A 17,720-nucleotide genomic window follows, 5' to 3' on the forward strand; every position below is an offset into this window, starting at 1 on the left:
GGCCACATGCATACCGATTCATGTCGTGCCATGTGACTAGTTTAATGAATTTTGTCAATATCTATATGTGCAATATATTTATAAAGTCAAGTTGTTTTCTGTTTCTTAATATATATATATAATGTTCACTTTAATAATGGTAAGGGGTGCCTCCTTGTGCGTTATGTGGGTGTATGTTTCTTTATGCATTCTCATCCTTTTCACACAAATCAGTCATGGCTAAAGAGTACATAAAGAGTTACCATATCATTGAGACATAGCCTAATATTTACTAGCATATTGCAAGTTTGAAACGAGGTTCTATTTTCTATCAAGTTGGGGTTGCCCTTTACTTAAAAGTCCACTTTTATGACTTGATAGTCAAATAAATCATAGTATGCTTAATTACCTAGTTACGAGGACGTGTTTCATAATGGTTAAAAGCATTTTATCAATCACATATCCTGGGTTAATAATATCTGGTGACCCATCCTCGAGTTGTTTGGAAATTTTCATTTCGTGCTACTTAACTATAGAGTTAAATTTGTATGGTTTTATTTTGTGTGTAAATAGCCATGTCATGTACTAAATTACGAATGAGCTGGTCACCTTAATATGTTTATCTCTAATGTCATGGTTAAATCTTTAAATTACATAATCTTCTATTTACATTTTTGTTTTTGTTAGTTTCTTTTTGGTTTACTTTGTTAGTTCATTTCTTGCTTCCTCTCCCAATCTTTATTGAATCCTTCGAGCTTTTAGCTCACTAGAAGACTATCTTGTCTAATGCCATGCCACACCCTTGGCGGGGGTAAGGCCTTAAATATCTATCAGTTTGACTCATTGAAATCACTGTGTGCAGTTCAGTTTATATGAATGCAACAAGAGTTTTTGTACTCAATGGCACTTTTCTCTTACTATTTCCCTCATTTCCAAGCAATTAGCAAAGGGTTAAGTTAGCTGGAGATTTAGCGTTATGTCCAAGCGTGTATAATGAGATTCATTAGGCCTCTGCATGCATTCAATTTAGATGAGGCAATATTTAACCGTTGGGCTCGTGGAAAATTATTTAGTCAACTATGTGTAATGTTCTCAAAATGAACATAAAATGCTAATAGCATGAAGATCCCCCATTGCTTTTAGACATTGACACCATGAAATTGAGATTTTAAGCATACGCTTGACAACAATACTGTCATAGTCAATCGTTTTAATTGTACAGATAATCAAGGCAAGGGTTTCAATGCCTTGATGAATGTTCTCCAATAAACATGAATAGAGACAATCATGGAAAGCGTTGTACCAACCATATAATAGAGAAAATATAATTTACATTAGTAACCCATGTAATATGGTCCATATGTGCCTCTTTACATAATTGTCAACCTTAGGTCAACCCATCTAAATAAAATATTTTTACTCTGAAGGTGTCATCTTCTTTGGTCTACAATAAGAAAATTCCAAATATCCTTCACAAATGAATTTAATGATTACTTGTGCTAAAGTAACATGATGAAATGGAAGTCATCCACAATTAAAAGCCTGCGTGAAAACAAGTTGGAGCTACCCAGATGAAAGAAACCACTCTTATGTCATGATTCTACTGAATAAACAAAACCTCATGTCATGACGATACAGAAGAAAACACCTCAGATGATTCGAAGTCTTCGATCTACATTTTATCCCAGCTTTGCACATTATGATTCCAAAACCAACAATGGAGCCCTTTGTGGATTTCTCAAATTTCAAAGAGCATCCGTCTATGCCGCTTCGGCTCATAATGCCTCTGGGAGTTGTCTTTGTTGTAGAGTCTTCTACCTTCCACTATACTAACTTCGTTCGGAAAATCAGGTTTCCTACAACATCATGACAATTGATAAGGATTACAAATACATCATTCAATAAAGAACAATTTGTCAAAAGATAATGCAGGAAGAACATTTGGCTAAAAATGATAGAAAAAATATGAGGGGCACCATAAGCACGAGTGAAGCCATATCTTAGTATCCCAGAGCTTAGCATGCCTAGTTAGTCTCTAAAACTCTTTAAGTTTGCCAAAATCTTCAAACGCATACATTAATTACACTAAAATTTCTAGAAGTATGGCACCAATCGCAATGCTACAAACAAGGTGCCAACTAATTCTTTGTTCCACTCCAGCTCAAGAAACAAAATCGAATTCTAGACTCAAAATTCAAAAATGAGATTATATGAGAACTCACTTACATTGTAACAGAAGATTCGTTGCTTGGAAGAACTCCCAAAACCGCACCACCATCACTCTGGGAGGCTCCAAGTCCTGAAGATAAGTAGCATTATTGTAAGCATAGTGTGGATAGTAATCAAGTTATATACAACAAGTCTTAAGACATTTCTTTCCCACTATGATTTCCATATTGCGGATTAGAACCTTGCCTTATTAGCTTTTAGTGTCTACATATATATAGCTTTTATTGTTGAACAATGCATGAAAACTTGGAAGGGAAGTAGGTCCTTTTGGTCTTGTGACACATACACATACACATACACATACACATACACATACACATACAGAAAAATCATATACATAACAACATATACCAGTATAAGTCATATACATGTAACTGAAGTCATTCGGATAGATGTATCATTACCTTGTGCAAGCATGACAATTGCAAACAAGACGGTGAAAATGAGGGCCCAGAGTGACGTGCTTGTGTCAGAACCATTTCCTCCTCCAGATGTCGACATGATCTTCTTCCTCCGTTCCAGCTTTAGACTTCTTGAGCTGCGCAAGAGCATGGTATCAGAGGAGCACCTCATGAGTCGATTCGGAGGCCTCGGTGGTTTTCTCGAGTTGTTCTTGACCTCTACATTATCCACCTTACTCTCAATATTACTAGATTTGCATGGAAATGTCCCAAGTCTAGCCAATTGCACTGTGTTATTCACCCTCTTCTCTTCGGTAGTCTTAGATCTATAAGACTCTTGCATACATTTCGAAGAAGATGATGATGATGAAGAAGAAGAGATGTCTTCCACAATGCTAGAAATTTGTAGATCTTGTTTGGAATAAGAACTCAGTATCGTTCTCATGTTTTCACAAGAACTATACACTTGGGTTTCGAGAACTCCGGTTTGACTATCATCAACACTGCAAACATTAATTTCATGTGAAGAAGACGAACTCAACCCAGTTTTGAGAGCAAAATTAGATCCATTAGCTTCAGCACCAAGTGATATAGAAGAAGATGCTCTCTCTTCACCGTCTGAGAAAAGATAGTCATTGATGAGTTTGTTAAGTTGAATTTCCAAGAGGCCTTCTCTCGATGGAGGTAGAATGCCATAGCTAACATCTGTATGAGCAACCATGTGATGATATATTGAAGCCATTTTTTTCTTGGTATAAGGATATCAAGCAAAATGTGGTTCAAAAGAAGAGGTAAAGAGGGCTTATTGCATAGAAACAAGCTTCTTCACCATCATCCTCAGCAAGCAAATGCCGTTAAAATGGAGGATTTGAGTTCATTTCTGTACACGAGAATGTCAGGCTTTTTTTTTTTTAGATGATAAAAAAGGAAAACAAAACGAAAAAATAAAAAAATAAAAGGACAGAAGAAGGATTAGGGAATTTGTTTCTTTCTGATTCTTGTCAGATATGCATGATTTAAAGAAATTTGAGCTAGGGTTAGAGCAGAGAGCAAGAAAGGGCATTACAGGGAAACCTGTGAAAGGAAAAGAAATAAAATAGGGTTAAAAAGCTGAGATTTAAGCAAGCAATGGAGCTTCTCTTTCTCCTTCTCCTTCTTCATCTTCTTCTTCTCTCTCTTTTCCGCTCTTTATATTTCTTACAAAATTATCGCAGCCTCGGCGCGCTCTCTCTATCACATACACACACACACACACACACACACACACACACACAACGTAACTCTCTCTCTCTCTCTCTCTCTCTCACACACACACACACAATGTAACTCTCTCAGCCAATCGGAGCTTGCCACCTCACTCCATTGCCATCCATCAATCACCCCACACACCCCCCACCCCAACCGGACTTTGCCACATCACATACGACCCAACCGGACCTGGCCACGTCATTCACGGCCTCTGCTAGAACTGTTTTGGACTTTGCCACATCACATGTGACCCATCCAAACCTTGCCACATCACATACGACCGCAACTGGACCTTGCCACATCACTCGCCCAACCTGACCACAACATTTCCACACATCGCACCCCACCTCCATAAGAAAAGTATGCTTTTACAAACCTAAGTTCAAAGCCCCATAGAATTAAAGACATTTGAGTACACCTATAGATTGTTCAAATGGAGGAATTCTCCGAAAGAGCAGTTTTTTGGGGTGCTCCAACTTTGCTCGCCCATACATCCTTGCTTGTGTGGTTCATGGATCATCTTTGATGGTACCCACATCGATGGTTTCATGATGAATTTATATGTGGGGCATGCTCCCTTTGGGGTCAGGTTGGTTTCTATGAAGTCAATTGTCTTCAAACATTTGCATCCTATGAGGCCCACTTACAAACTTGAACATTTACAAGGTCTTGTTTCAATTTCCTTTGCAATCCATGTGACCACGATGAAGGATTGGAGAGGGGGAGGTCTTGAGAGGACCTCCATACAGGCTTGGAAGTTACATAATATGACCTTCAACCACAAATATGAATGGCGTTCCCATTCCACCATGGTATGTGATGGAGATGTGTAGCTAAGGTGCCCACGCATGATACATGTCAAGTTTAGCCATGAGATGAACTTAACAATGACCTCTTACCAATACCCTTTACACAAAATCCTTTAAATTATTAGTATTTACATTGTAGCATTTGGGCATTACTTCGTGTTTCACCAAGTTACAAACAAGGGACCCATGTCATGTATTTTGACCCATTCCACAGTTAAATTAATGATGAAAGCAAAACTTTAACGAATTATTGAGTGGGGTAGTTTAATCAACGCACACCGAGTGTTTGTTTCATGTGATGCAAATTATAATACTAGCTAATGATTAAAATGTGATTGCAACTTTTGATGATTATGTGTTTGTGTCACAAACTCCTGTTCGGTGAAGGCACTTAATCTTCAATGTCGCATGTATGGACTTTTATGATGGGTGTTATAGGCAATGATGTCGAAGATTGACTAATTGAGCCAAAAAGTTGGATGGTTTAATATGTTGTTAGTGCTCACTCCTTTATCCTTTTTCTCTATTGAATGGGCAAACAATGGAGACATTGAAAGTATAACATGTAAGGACAGATATTTTCTGGGTGAAAGGCAAACATAAGAAACTTGAATGGGTTTCCTTTGTTATACCATTAGCAATGGCTTACCCTTTTTTGACTTTAATAAAAAAGCTAATATAACATTGTTACATTTTCAACATGGTGAAACAAATATATTTGTTTGCGAAAAGCAAAACTAAGAGCATAAGTTTGTATCCCCAATGATCTTTCTTTTGTCTCTTCATTGGTCTATCCTATTGCTCTTCAAATCTTCTAGCCTTTTGCATCTTATTTCTACACCATACTCCATTTTCTTGAATAATACGTGATATCGGTGTATGAAATTGATGTGCAAAGTTGGTACGATATGCGCATCACTCAAGATATAAGAAGGGAACTTCGAAGACCTTCTCTCAACATTGCACCAAACAGTATCCTAAACTAAAGAGTGTATTCGTGTCTTAAAATAATGATGTCATGGTCCCACAAGATGCATGTTTTTCAACAAGATAGTCATTTCACCACATGCTGAAAACTTGGTTGTGATCAACTTTCTAAAATCTATAGTAAGATATCCTACAAGATTAATATCTGTAGTGAAACATGGAAAGTTGTAAAGCATTAACTCCATGGCGAGTTTTATCATTATTTGTGTCCTTTTGATGACTTAATGTTTTTTCCACCGTTCAAAAGTCCAATTGAAAGGTTGTTGTATGGCAAACAATATATGATTATTGAAGATTTTTACTAGTGGTCCGTGGATCCACAATGTTCACCATGCAAAAAATGAATAAAAAACAGCATTAAACATAAAATGCAATGCCAGATTCCCTAAACAATAATGTCATTGACTGGGATAATGAATGTCCTCTCCATTTAGTCTCCTTATGGTTAACCAAAGATCTAGGAAGACACGGAACTTGAAAGCTTTTCAATAGAAACTTCACTTCTAAAACTCCTAAAAGTTCATGAGGATTTCAATTTTGGCAAATGCAATTCTTTTAGTTATCTTGGATTCTAGTAGACTATCTTATTTCATTGCATAATATTGCTGTGGACATGTATGTGTATAGAAAATATCTTACTCACCATTATTAATGGATGACAAGCATGTGCATGCCCTACGAGCATGTGCATATTCTACTTGGATGCAATAGACTTTACATTTATTAGAGATATACACATGTAGGTCATTAGCTAAGGTCGAAAGGGAAGGTCGAAAGGGGCATAAAAACCTTTAGTGTGAAGGATTGTCCCATTATGCGATTCCCATTGGGTCCTACCAAGGCAAGTTTGATAGAGGTTTTTTTTTACTGGTCCTACCAAGGCAAGTTCGATAGAATTTTTTTTTTTACTTTGTATAAGAAAGATACTTCATAACATGAGAAAAACGACATAACATGGTCTCGAAGTGAAAGCATTGTTAACTTTGTGGCTTAGAAGGCATGGGGCTTCCATATTTTGGCTGATGTAAAAAGTCTTAGGCATATATTCCTCGTAAAAAAGAGAAGAATAAGTCTTTTATGGCTTCTTATGTCATGAACACAGACGTAACTACTTGGGGCGTATTAACACTAGAGTCTCGACAATTTCACTAATGGATAACAACGTCCCTTATAATATGGAGATGTATATGTTCATATCACTTGTCCTTTTCATCACAATAATTTATCCTTGTGGACAAATATATTTGTCTCCGATTAATGACACTTGTTGAAGATGTTGAACTTTAGCATAGATATGGTTCTAGCATGATGTATTCTATAGTCTACTTGGAGAAAATAGAAGCTAGACAAGTTTGAGATGTATTTTCTTCGGAGTATTTTTAAGAAACATGCATATTGCTCATCTAGTGGATTTCATCATTTTGTACACACACACACACACACACACACACACACACACACACACACACACACACACACACACACACACACACATTGTTGTTTTTGGGCTTGATTTACATAATCGAGATGGAATATTAGAAAACAAGCTTCACATTTTAGATGATTCATCACATTAGGTAATGAAAACATTTTAAGTTTACATTTGGCTGGATTCACATAATATAAAAGGTAAAAAAGACATAATAGAAAAGTACTCCTATCGTTACATGTTTGTCAAATTCTATAAAAGGTAAAAAAGACATAATAGAAAGTTACTCCTATAGTTACTTGTTTGTGAAATTCTATGATGGTATTAGACAATCATCAATCCATCCAAAAACCTTTTGGTGGTATCTTTTTGTCTTGTTTAGTTGTGAATTGTAATATAGAGAGAGGATACGTATATTATGAAGAGTCAAAGAACATGAGAGAAAGCCGTTGCCACTAGATTGTGAAATTGTAAGGTGGTATATGACAATTGTCCACACGAAATTGGATAAACCATTTTGACTTTTTTGCTAGTTGATTGTAAGATTGTTGAGATCAACTTGATGCAAAGTTCAAAAAAGAATACAAATGTTTTACTTTGTGCAAATATATCTAGGCAATGTATCTTGGGGATCGATTGCAATTTTGATTGAGCACACCTACTTCATGTAGTTAGTTACTCACATACATATAAATCTTGTTATATTGATGTCTATCGATGTGTCTCAATTATTAATTGCAAATTATTTTGGTCATATTAGCCTATGTGATATTGGGCTTGGTACTACCAATTAGCATGTCCATTTGAAAATCAAGCCACTAAATAATATATACATAAATAGCTAGGACTTTGAATTAGCCCATGAATTAACAAATATAGTATACCTTTCACTTTATAATGTATTATGGGAAGTTGAGATAGGCCCTACCATGAGTGATGTAAATGACCTTTCTACTCCGATTACCTAATACCTAAACTAACTCCTCACAAGTGGTTGGAATAAGTTTACTTCATAGTTTTTTTAAATTTGAAGCATCACGAATTAATGAGAAATATGTTAATACATTGAAGTAATGTCAAATCAAATGTACTAATGTAGGTATAGATTCAACAACGTTCAAGCCAACATCCAAAAAGATTCAACTAGGGGAGACATAATTTATCCAAATTTCCAACATATTAATAGAGACATAGAAATGTCAACCAAATAAACCTTGCGTCTATATGTCACACACAAACATTTTCTCCAACAACGATATGCACCCAAAACACTTCATAATTTGTTAGCAATTTTCCCAACAATTCCTTCAAGAAAATGATAGTTCACCAATCAGTAATTGTTCCCTTTTTGCCAAATTGATTCTTTTAATGCTCACAGGCAAGATTGACAAAAACTATTCTCTCATGTGCTAGGATGTATATCCGTTCATCTTCTAATTACAGATGTGATACTACACATACTTTAATGCAATCACAAATCTGTTTATTTTGAATAATGCATAAGCAATGCCAAATCATTTCACAAAGAAACAACTTTGGCAACAAAAATCAAGAAAATTTCCATCCTTCCATGATTTGCGAGTAGTAAAAAACAATCATGTGATTGAAATCATTAGGATAGACACTGATTTACCAGGCAGAGACCAAGTTAATTGTTGAAAACAAGTCCTGTAAAAGTAATCATTAGGGTCATTCCATCGGATTTCTTACATTTTTAGATGCATGTATGTTATTGCATTTCCATGATGGATAAGTAATAGTTCCAGAAAAAAATACGTCCATGTACAAAAACATAATAAAACCCACCTAAATGTACAAATGTAATCCACTGAGTCTGTCAACAATTATCCTCACTAGTACAAGGAAAAAATGGACCTACTGAACTAATAGTCACTCGAATCTCAATTGGTACCATGTATGCGAGTTCAAGAATAGAAAGAACTAATACTTACTAAAGTTTTTAAAAAGGAAGATAAGAAACAAGTTTATGAAAATACATCCACTTCTGTAGGGAGTGACCGTAGAAGGTAAAGAGCAAGCATCCACTGAGGGCTTCCTGATCTAACAATTCTTTGTAGATGTTTCACAACACCAGCCCTAATCAACGCAGAGTGATTATCTTCATTTGTACCTATGCTATATAATATAGAAAGTGATGCTTCCTTTGCTTTGGGAGTTCCTTTATCGAGAAGCTCCACAAGAGGAAAGATTCCTCCTACATTAGATATAGCTGCAACATATGCATCTACTCCTTGCGAGACAAGATCATGGAGTTCAATAGCACCTCTTTCTTGAACTTCATGATATAATGAAGATCTAATCTCATCCACTAATCTAGGAATCTTGTCATGTATGATCACTTCCAGTTCTATAGGTACTTTTACATTAGTTGTTAGGCCTTCTAATCTATCTAGACTGAGAAGGCAAGATGACACCCAATCCTTAACATGCAATGGCATCTCAGATTTCAATACATCTGCAAGTAAGACTGCAAGTGCCTTACAATCCATCAATGCTCTAACCTTCTCATATCTCAAAAGTTTGTGTAGAAGCCGAGAGCTAGCAGCCAATGCAGCCCATGCCTCTTCTCTTTCGATGATGTCTTCTGGAGTGTTAGCTTTCTCTGAAACATGGAGTCAATTTAATGTTAGAGAAGGGGATTTCAGCTTTAAAAGGGCTCGTACTATTGTGTACTATTCTACATGGGTGTAACATTTCACAGTTAAATTTGTGCATTACACACCTTGGGTCACAAAGAACATCACCATACCATAATACCATACCCCTAGTGTGTGGTATAACATAGGTTATTTTGCATTATGCACCTCGTTTTATGTACCCACATAACATAGTGGATATATGCATTATGCACCCGTTCACAAACAATCCACATAGCCTAATCCAAATGTGCATTTTGTACCTTGGGTCAAAAAAGAACCCCGCACTACATACACCATGGTTTGTGATGTAACGTACTCAATTTGATCACTATGCACTTACCATGCCCCTACTCATTATGTACCTTGGGTAAAAAGAAACCAAATACCCTACAGCCTGGTGCATAAATTAATGCACACAAATTGATAATTATGCATCTACCATACCCCCTAACGTGTCATGTAACATAGTTACTTTGCACTACATACACCATGGTTTGTGATGTAACGTACTCAATTTGATCACTATGCACTTACCATGCCCCTACTCATTATGTACCTTGGGTAAAAAGAAACCAAATACCCTACAGCCTGGTGCATAAATTAATGCACACAAATTGATAATTATGCATCTACCATACCCCCTAACGTGTCATGTAACATAGTTACTTTGTGCATTATGCACCTTGGTTCATAAATTATGTACCTTGTGTCATCACTGACAATAGTAACTTAAGAGATGACTCCAGTCCAGCATTTACAATCAATTCAGCATTCTCCTCTCTCACAGCCAGATTCTCCATCACATGAGCTGCCTTTTCCTTCAACACTGAATTACCACTAGCAAATATCACAACAAGTGCTGGTACTCCATTAGCATTAACAATTTTATCTCTGTAAGACAAAGGGAATCAAATTTAGCTAGAATGAGGAAGGAAGAGAACATACATGAAAGAAAAGAAATCTCCTGCTGCTACCTAGCATCTGATTCGCGAGAAGACAATTCATCCAAAATCCCTTGTATTTCTGCTTTTGCAAGTGCATCTATACCCTCAGATTCTACAACACCAACAAGCCCTGGATATGCACCTGAGTGAATCTGGGAAACAAGAAGTTTGATAAATTCCTTGAGACAATAGCAAGTGTAATGTCAAACTACATTACAAGGATATACCATAGTTTGAACTTCATCTCCCGTTTGGGAAAGGCGATCCAATGCAAATAGCACCTGCATACCGTAAGTCATTTTACTTGATGTCATAGACAGGAAACAGAAATAATATGGCATGTTCTATATAAACAATTGAAAACAACTTGAGAAATTGGGATGCACGACCTTTTCTTTCACAAAGCTGGGAGCATCCTGAGCTTTGAGGAGTTCTACAAGGGCAGGGATTGCTCCATGTGCATCAATGGACTTTCGCACTTCAAAGCTGAAATACACATAAGACAGGCCATTCCTGAAGTTACAATGTGTGTAAATGGCTGTCTTTTAAAAAACGCCCAGAAACATACTGTAAACATTCTCAATCTAAACTACTCCTTTATTCTTTGCTGAAGAAATCAACAATCATACAATCAAACGTCTATTAGGTTGCCTAATGGCTTGAAACCCGAAAGTGGAACCTTGACATTGATATATATATATAGATAAAGTCTAGTTATAAACCTGAAGAATATTGAGGCAAAATGCAAGAAAATGCCAAACTTATATTCAGATGAGAAATACATGCAATTTAAGCTTTATCAATATGAGAAAGGTTTCAATGACATCAGATCAGGAAGTGGTGATACTCCATGTCCTTGATATATTTCTAGCGAGAGACTCATCTCAGCTCCAATCCAGATAAGAAAATTCCAACACGGTCAAATTACTGCAATGAAACCCCTTTCCACAATATAGGGATCATAGGCCACACGGCAGAGTCTCTAGCACAATGATATTTGGAAATCAAATATATTCTGTTAAAGGACGTGGACTCCCCCCACATCATGACAAAGAAATGGCATCAATCAGTAGAAACCCCTGAAGTGTGACATCAATTAAAACACTTGAACCTAGAATTTGGGCAGCCTCCTGATCCTCCTTCATCCCGAGCACATCATACACATACTTAACAAATCTCTAATCCAATGCTTCTCTGACTGCTTAATGTTACAAATATGTCCCTCCTATGCGAGGAGCCGACTAGTCGGGCTGAGAGCCGACAGTCGATGACAAGGAGTCGTCGACCGTGGAGAGCTCACAGCAGTGGAAGTGATCCAAGTCGAAGACACGATCAACTAGTCGGGCCGACCGAATGGTTGAGCACAAGGCTGACTAATTGGGCCAACTGTACAGCCGACACAGGAGTCAGCTAGTCGAATCGACTAGTCGGCTGATTAACTGCTATTATCATTAGTATAATAATAGGAATGAAAGTAGTAGAGGCTAAATTTGTAAGTAATATAAATACATTTAGGGAAAAACATAGAGTAGAACAGAAAGAGTAGAATGTGTAGAGAGTAATAGACAGACGTTAGTGGAGGTGTGAGAGAGACCAGCGCCATAGCTGTGTGAGCTTAGATGCCAAGAGCCCTGTGTGGCTGATACACTCTGTGCAAAGAGTGTTGTATTCTTGTCTCCCTTGTATTCCCTGTTGTACACTGGAAGATCTGTTTCTCCCGTGGTTTTCCCCGTTTAGGGTTTCCACACTAAACACTGTGTATTGTGCATTTTCTGTTTTCTGTTTTCCGCATATTGTGTATTTCACAGTCAGTCTTCCTCGCGAATCATAGGGATTCAAATCTAACACTTAACAACTTTGAACTTATGCAGCAGCCCATGTTTACTCAGAGAAATAATAGTGTGAGAAGTATGAAATCTGTAATTTTCGAAATCTAGGTTTTTTCTCACAAAAATAAGGGAAAGACTCAGACGGAACCCTGCATTTTCCATATTTCCCAAATGTCCCTTTTTTTTTATAATTTCCCAAATACCCTCGGTGAACCCACGAAAGAGCAAATATATGATTTCATAAACATAAAATGATTGCAAACGTTTTCTCATAAGAATAAAGTAAATAAAATATTTTTTCACCTGATAGCCAGCTTTTCAAGAGCAGAAGCTGCAGCTTCTGTTGCAAGCTCATCTCCACTTCCTAAAAGACGTATGAGATGGGGTATACTGCCAGCCTTATGAATTACCTGCCGAATCTCTTCATTCACTGCAATCTCCGAAATTGTGCTAGCAGCCAACCTTCCCACACTTACATCGTCAAGACCAAGTATCAATACTAACCTAGGTATACCATCATACCAAGGCATTATAGTGACTTGGTCTTTTCCATTTACAGTCTGATCTGATACCTGGGCTTTGGCCTCTTTTTCTAGCAACCCAATCCTTCCAAGAAAATGCTGTCTTGCTCGGCCATCAATTGCTAGTTGAGTGGCCTCATCAATATCATATGATTTCTTTTTTGCATTCAATCCCAAAAGAAGATTTCCTGCTCCAAAAGTCGATGGTAATGGAGATGCATCCAAATCTATTTCCCCTGGGAATGAGGGAGTTTTATCAAGTAAGGGCTTAAATGATCGGTATGCACTGGCACCAATAAAAGGCACTGGAACCAACCCTTCCTCTACAATGATCTGCTTATATTGGTTGTTTTGCACAAGTTGCAGAAGTGTTTTGCGAGCTTCTTGCCGTGAAACTTTTGTACCTTTGTTACTTTTAATCAGATCTGCCTGAGATATATAACACAATGCTCATATCAAAAGTTTCTTTTTTGTTATTACAGTATAAAGTTTAGAGACATGTAGCTCATATTACAAGCAAATTTTAGTTATAACTATACCAAATTCAGAGCAATAGAATGTTTTAAATAACTGTAACAATTTCTCAGATATGTAACATTGATGCCATTGTCACAAGCTAATTGTAATTATCTCTGTAAATTTTTTACAGCAGCAGTATGATGGGAAAATATTAAAAAATGAATTGCATCATTTCAATACATGACTTGAAAAATTAAAATGGGTGCTAAATAGACAATGTTGTGATTACCAGTCTTTTAACTATCCCAGATGCCACCAGAAGTTCATGGTTGCGTTGATTTATGGAAAAATTAGCTAGCATACCAGTTGCTGATTCCATATCAACACTCTCCAATTCTAGCATAGAAATCAGTATTGGTATGAGCTCTGAGATATCCACTTTATCCTTGACTAAATCCTCACAAGACAAATTCCAGAGACAACCACCTGCTTGTTCTCGAACCTGCACATTTTCCTCTAGATAATATTCAAGACTGTCCTGAACATCATTCAATTCATAGAGCAGAATATAGGCACTGTAAAATAACCCTTTTCAGGTCTCTAATCATAAGAATATAGCGCTTGTGACATAGTCAGGCATTCAGAAATAACTTGAATTAATACTTGTTCAATGAGCACACAACTGGTATTCAGACATTAAACCATAAGAATATAAAACTTGATACAGAATTAGTCTCTATGGATTACTTTGAATAAGTTAGATGTTCGTGAAGACGATTTAATCTTGTATTCAGAATTTTTATAAATATGATATCTTTGGGAATTATAAATCATTGGATGTTCCGTGAAGATCAAAACTTTTATTCACGAATTTTTATGAATTTGCATTTTCGATGTCCATTTAAGGCCCAACCTTGTATTTAGATATTTACATGGATTATATTTTCAAACTATTTAAATTAGATGTTCAATGAGAATCTAACTTGTATTCAGGCATTTACATGGATTATATTTTCTGCGATAACTTAAAATATACAATGTTTAATGAAGATCTAAACTTGTATTCAAACAAATAGTACTCAATATTTCTACAAGTTGAATTTATATGTATGAGTATTTTTCTTAAAAGAAATCTCACCTGTTGTGATAAAGTGCTGAAATGATTAGATGATCAGATCATACGATGTACAAATTATATGATATCCGTTGAAGAAACAGGTTCTAAGCTTCTCTTCAGACATTTATATAAACTAGATTTCCACAGGTCATCTAATCATTAATAATGCATCTTTTATGCAAAATGCTCACTTGTTATGATGCAGTGCTTAAATGACTGGATTGTATTCAGACAATTATCTAGATTGTTGTTAAAAAACGCATACTCTACATTTAGAAAACGTTTTAGAATACTCTGAAGTATTCTACACGTATTCTACGTTTTAGAACTGCCAATTTATAATATTTCATGTATTACATGTTTAACAAGTATTTAACATTTCCGAATAATTTAAAATTTTAAATTATTTTCTTTTAACTTTAAAATTTAAGAAATATTTATCGTATTTAACATATTTTATCTATGAAATACATATTCTAAGTATTTAAAATAAAGGTAGTATACTTTTCGAATACTTAGAATACACATTCTACACGTATTGTATGCGAAGTATTCTACAACAATGATTTCCAACATTCATGTTTCAATAAAGAATAGATCTCATAGAGAAAACCTCACCTGTTATGATAAGATATTTAATGATTACCTATACAATGAAGATCTTAGTTCTAAACTTGTATTTAGACACTTATATGTTTCCAGAAGTCATCTAACCTTGAGAATATATCCCTTACAGAAAATCTCTTGATAGTGCTTAACTCATTCGATAATCTAATTATAAGAAATCATTATTTACATATTCAATCAAGAACTAATGCTTAAATGATTTTGCAATTAGATTATAAGCTAAGCTAATCAAATCATGAGATTGATGTTATTAGATAATATGAACTGTATATCTCCACAAGTCAGTTTAACAACTAAGAACCTCTTTCTCACCTGCTGTGATAAAGTACGACGTGTCAGAATACCAATAATTTCTTCCACTGCACCAACTTGAATAACGTCATTCCTATGATCATCATAAAGGCTAATATTACGAAGAAGACCAGCTGCAGCTTCTGAAGATTCCACTCTATTGGATGGAAGAAGACTAACAATTAGTGTTAGAATTCCAGGAAAAGAGACAATCTGATCAATGTTTCCCTTTCCATTCATAGAATGTCGCCAAAGAGCTCTTAGAGCTTGTTCTCTGTCTTCAGGCAGATTATCCATCCCAAGTCTCCTCACAAATAATCCGATATAAGCCTCCTTTGTTAGCTGTGAACCTTGTTCATCCTCACCTGTATCATCCTCGTCATCACCATCTCCAAAGATTGATGATGTTATTGATTCAAGGCCTATCCAGCGATCCTCCTGTATCACCAAATTGTTCACAGGGATTCTGGATTTAAACCACGATTTCATAGAAAAAACCACACATTTCAAGAATCTGATCATAATTTCACAGAGAATATCATACATTTCACGCAAAGATTGCACAGTTTTGAAGTTTTAAGATTTGTACGGATATTTCACACAAATCCTTTTCATTTCTAGAAATTCAAGGAAGATTTTAGACAAACCATTTTCATTGAGATTCAAGAGATTTTGCAGAAACTATTTTCTAGAATTTCAAGCGATTCACAGACATAATGAATGAGATATTTCAAAGATATGGTTTCATTCCACAGATTTCAAATTATTTCAAAGATATCTTCTCGTTTCTAGAAATTTCATAGAAATCATTTTCATTCCAAAGAAACCATTTTCATTTTCCAAAGAAATCATTTCATGGAGGTCAATTTCACAGAGATAATTTAATAGAATTCACCTCATAGAAATCTTTCAGAGTTCAAGAAGACATTTCACAGAAATCCCATTGCTTTTAAAGAATTCAGGAAGACATATTGTAGAAATAATTTCCGGACTATATTCATGAACATATAATATAAAGGAAATTGTTTCAGATAGGTTCATGAGGATAGATACTCCACAGAAATCAGTTTCATTTTACAGAAATCATGAAAGAAAATTTCACAAAACTTATAATCAAAGAAGAAAATCGTTCGTTTGCACCTTGTTTGAAGCTCGCAGAGAAGGAATACTTCGTCTACAGGATACATGAAGAGAAAAGAGATGAACCTTCCTGGACGAAAGAGAAGTACGAGAAAAAGAGAAAGAAGGGAATGAAACTTTTTTCGTGAAAGGAGAAGTCTGAAAGGTAAGCTTCGAAGTCCGTATGCTTCGCCATGGAAGGAGCTGCTCAGACTGAGGTAAGAAGACGAGACGCACATCCATCGCCGTTTCACTGCGTGTGTGTGTGTGTCCGAAAATGGACTCGTAAATCCTTTTCTAGTGATTTTTCTCTGATGGCAGTCAGTCAATCGAATTCAATTTATGAGATAAAAACCATTGATTTCTAACGAGAATTCCCACTTACCTCTCTTGACCAGACATTGATCTCATCTTGCCTTGCTTGACCAGACATTGGGCTCATCTGACCTTATTTGACCATGCCTTGGCCTCATCACTTGACCGAACATTGGCATCATCTGACCGTGCTTGACCTCACTCAAATGCACATGGCCTCAACTAACCATGCTTGAGCGAGATTCAATTTATGAGATCAAAAACATTAATTTCTCATGGGAATTCCCTTGTACTCAGTCGGGACCTCACTTTGACCTGACACTCATCTCATCTTGGCTTGCTTGACCAAACATTTGCCTCATCTGACCTTGTTTGACCATACCTTGGCTTCATTGCTTGACCGAACGTCAACATCATTTGACGCTTGACTATGCTTGACCTCACTCAAATGCATATGACCTCTCCTAACCTGCTTGAGCAAAGATTCAATTTATAAAATTAAAAACAATAATTTCTCACGGGAATTGCCTTGTACTTAGTTGGGACCTCACTTAACCAAACATTAGTCTCATCTTACCTTGCTTGACCGAACATTAGCCTCATCTGACCTTGTCAGACCATACTTTGGCTTCATCGGTTGACCAAACATCAACATCATCCAACGGTGCTTGACCTCACTCAAATGCACATGGCCTCACCTAACCTTGCTCAAGTAGACTTGTCTCATAAAGCCTCCACTCATATCCCATAAGGTTC

At 36.2% G+C, this 17,720-nt stretch overlaps 2 protein-coding genes across 2 annotated transcripts; both read right to left on the reverse strand.

Moving 5' to 3' along the window:
• Window positions 1–1,290: 1,290 nt before the first annotated feature.
• Window positions 1,291–3,689, reverse strand: LOC147853540 (uncharacterized). Its single transcript, XM_087332657.1, has 3 exons — window positions 2,613–3,689; window positions 2,206–2,278; window positions 1,291–1,835 (listed from the first exon to the last, which is right to left on the reverse strand). Exons 1-3 carry the CDS (start codon window positions 3,349–3,351, stop codon window positions 1,718–1,720), a joined length of 930 nt encoding a protein of 309 aa, XP_087188783.1. The 5' UTR covers window positions 3,352–3,689; the 3' UTR covers window positions 1,291–1,717.
• A 5,061-nt stretch (window positions 3,690–8,750) lies between these two features.
• On the reverse strand, window positions 8,751–16,964 carry LOC147853541 (ARM repeat superfamily protein). The gene is made up of 9 exons (XM_087332528.1): window positions 16,671–16,964; window positions 15,552–15,968; window positions 13,785–13,997; window positions 12,819–13,465; window positions 11,076–11,172; window positions 10,914–10,967; window positions 10,717–10,838; window positions 10,446–10,633; window positions 8,751–9,705 (listed from the first exon to the last, which is right to left on the reverse strand). Exons 1-9 carry the CDS (start codon window positions 16,890–16,892, stop codon window positions 9,068–9,070), a joined length of 2,598 nt encoding a protein of 865 aa, XP_087188654.1. The 5' UTR covers window positions 16,893–16,964; the 3' UTR covers window positions 8,751–9,067.
• Between the last annotated feature and the right edge of the window lie 756 nt (window positions 16,965–17,720).

The sequence above is a fragment of the Azolla caroliniana genome, unplaced genomic scaffold (assembly GCF_043228905.1).
Source record: "Azolla caroliniana isolate FFs.n. ecotype wild unplaced genomic scaffold, voAzoCaro1.0.p SCAF_16, whole genome shotgun sequence".
Taxonomy (NCBI): domain Eukaryota; kingdom Viridiplantae; phylum Streptophyta; class Polypodiopsida; order Salviniales; family Salviniaceae; genus Azolla; species Azolla caroliniana.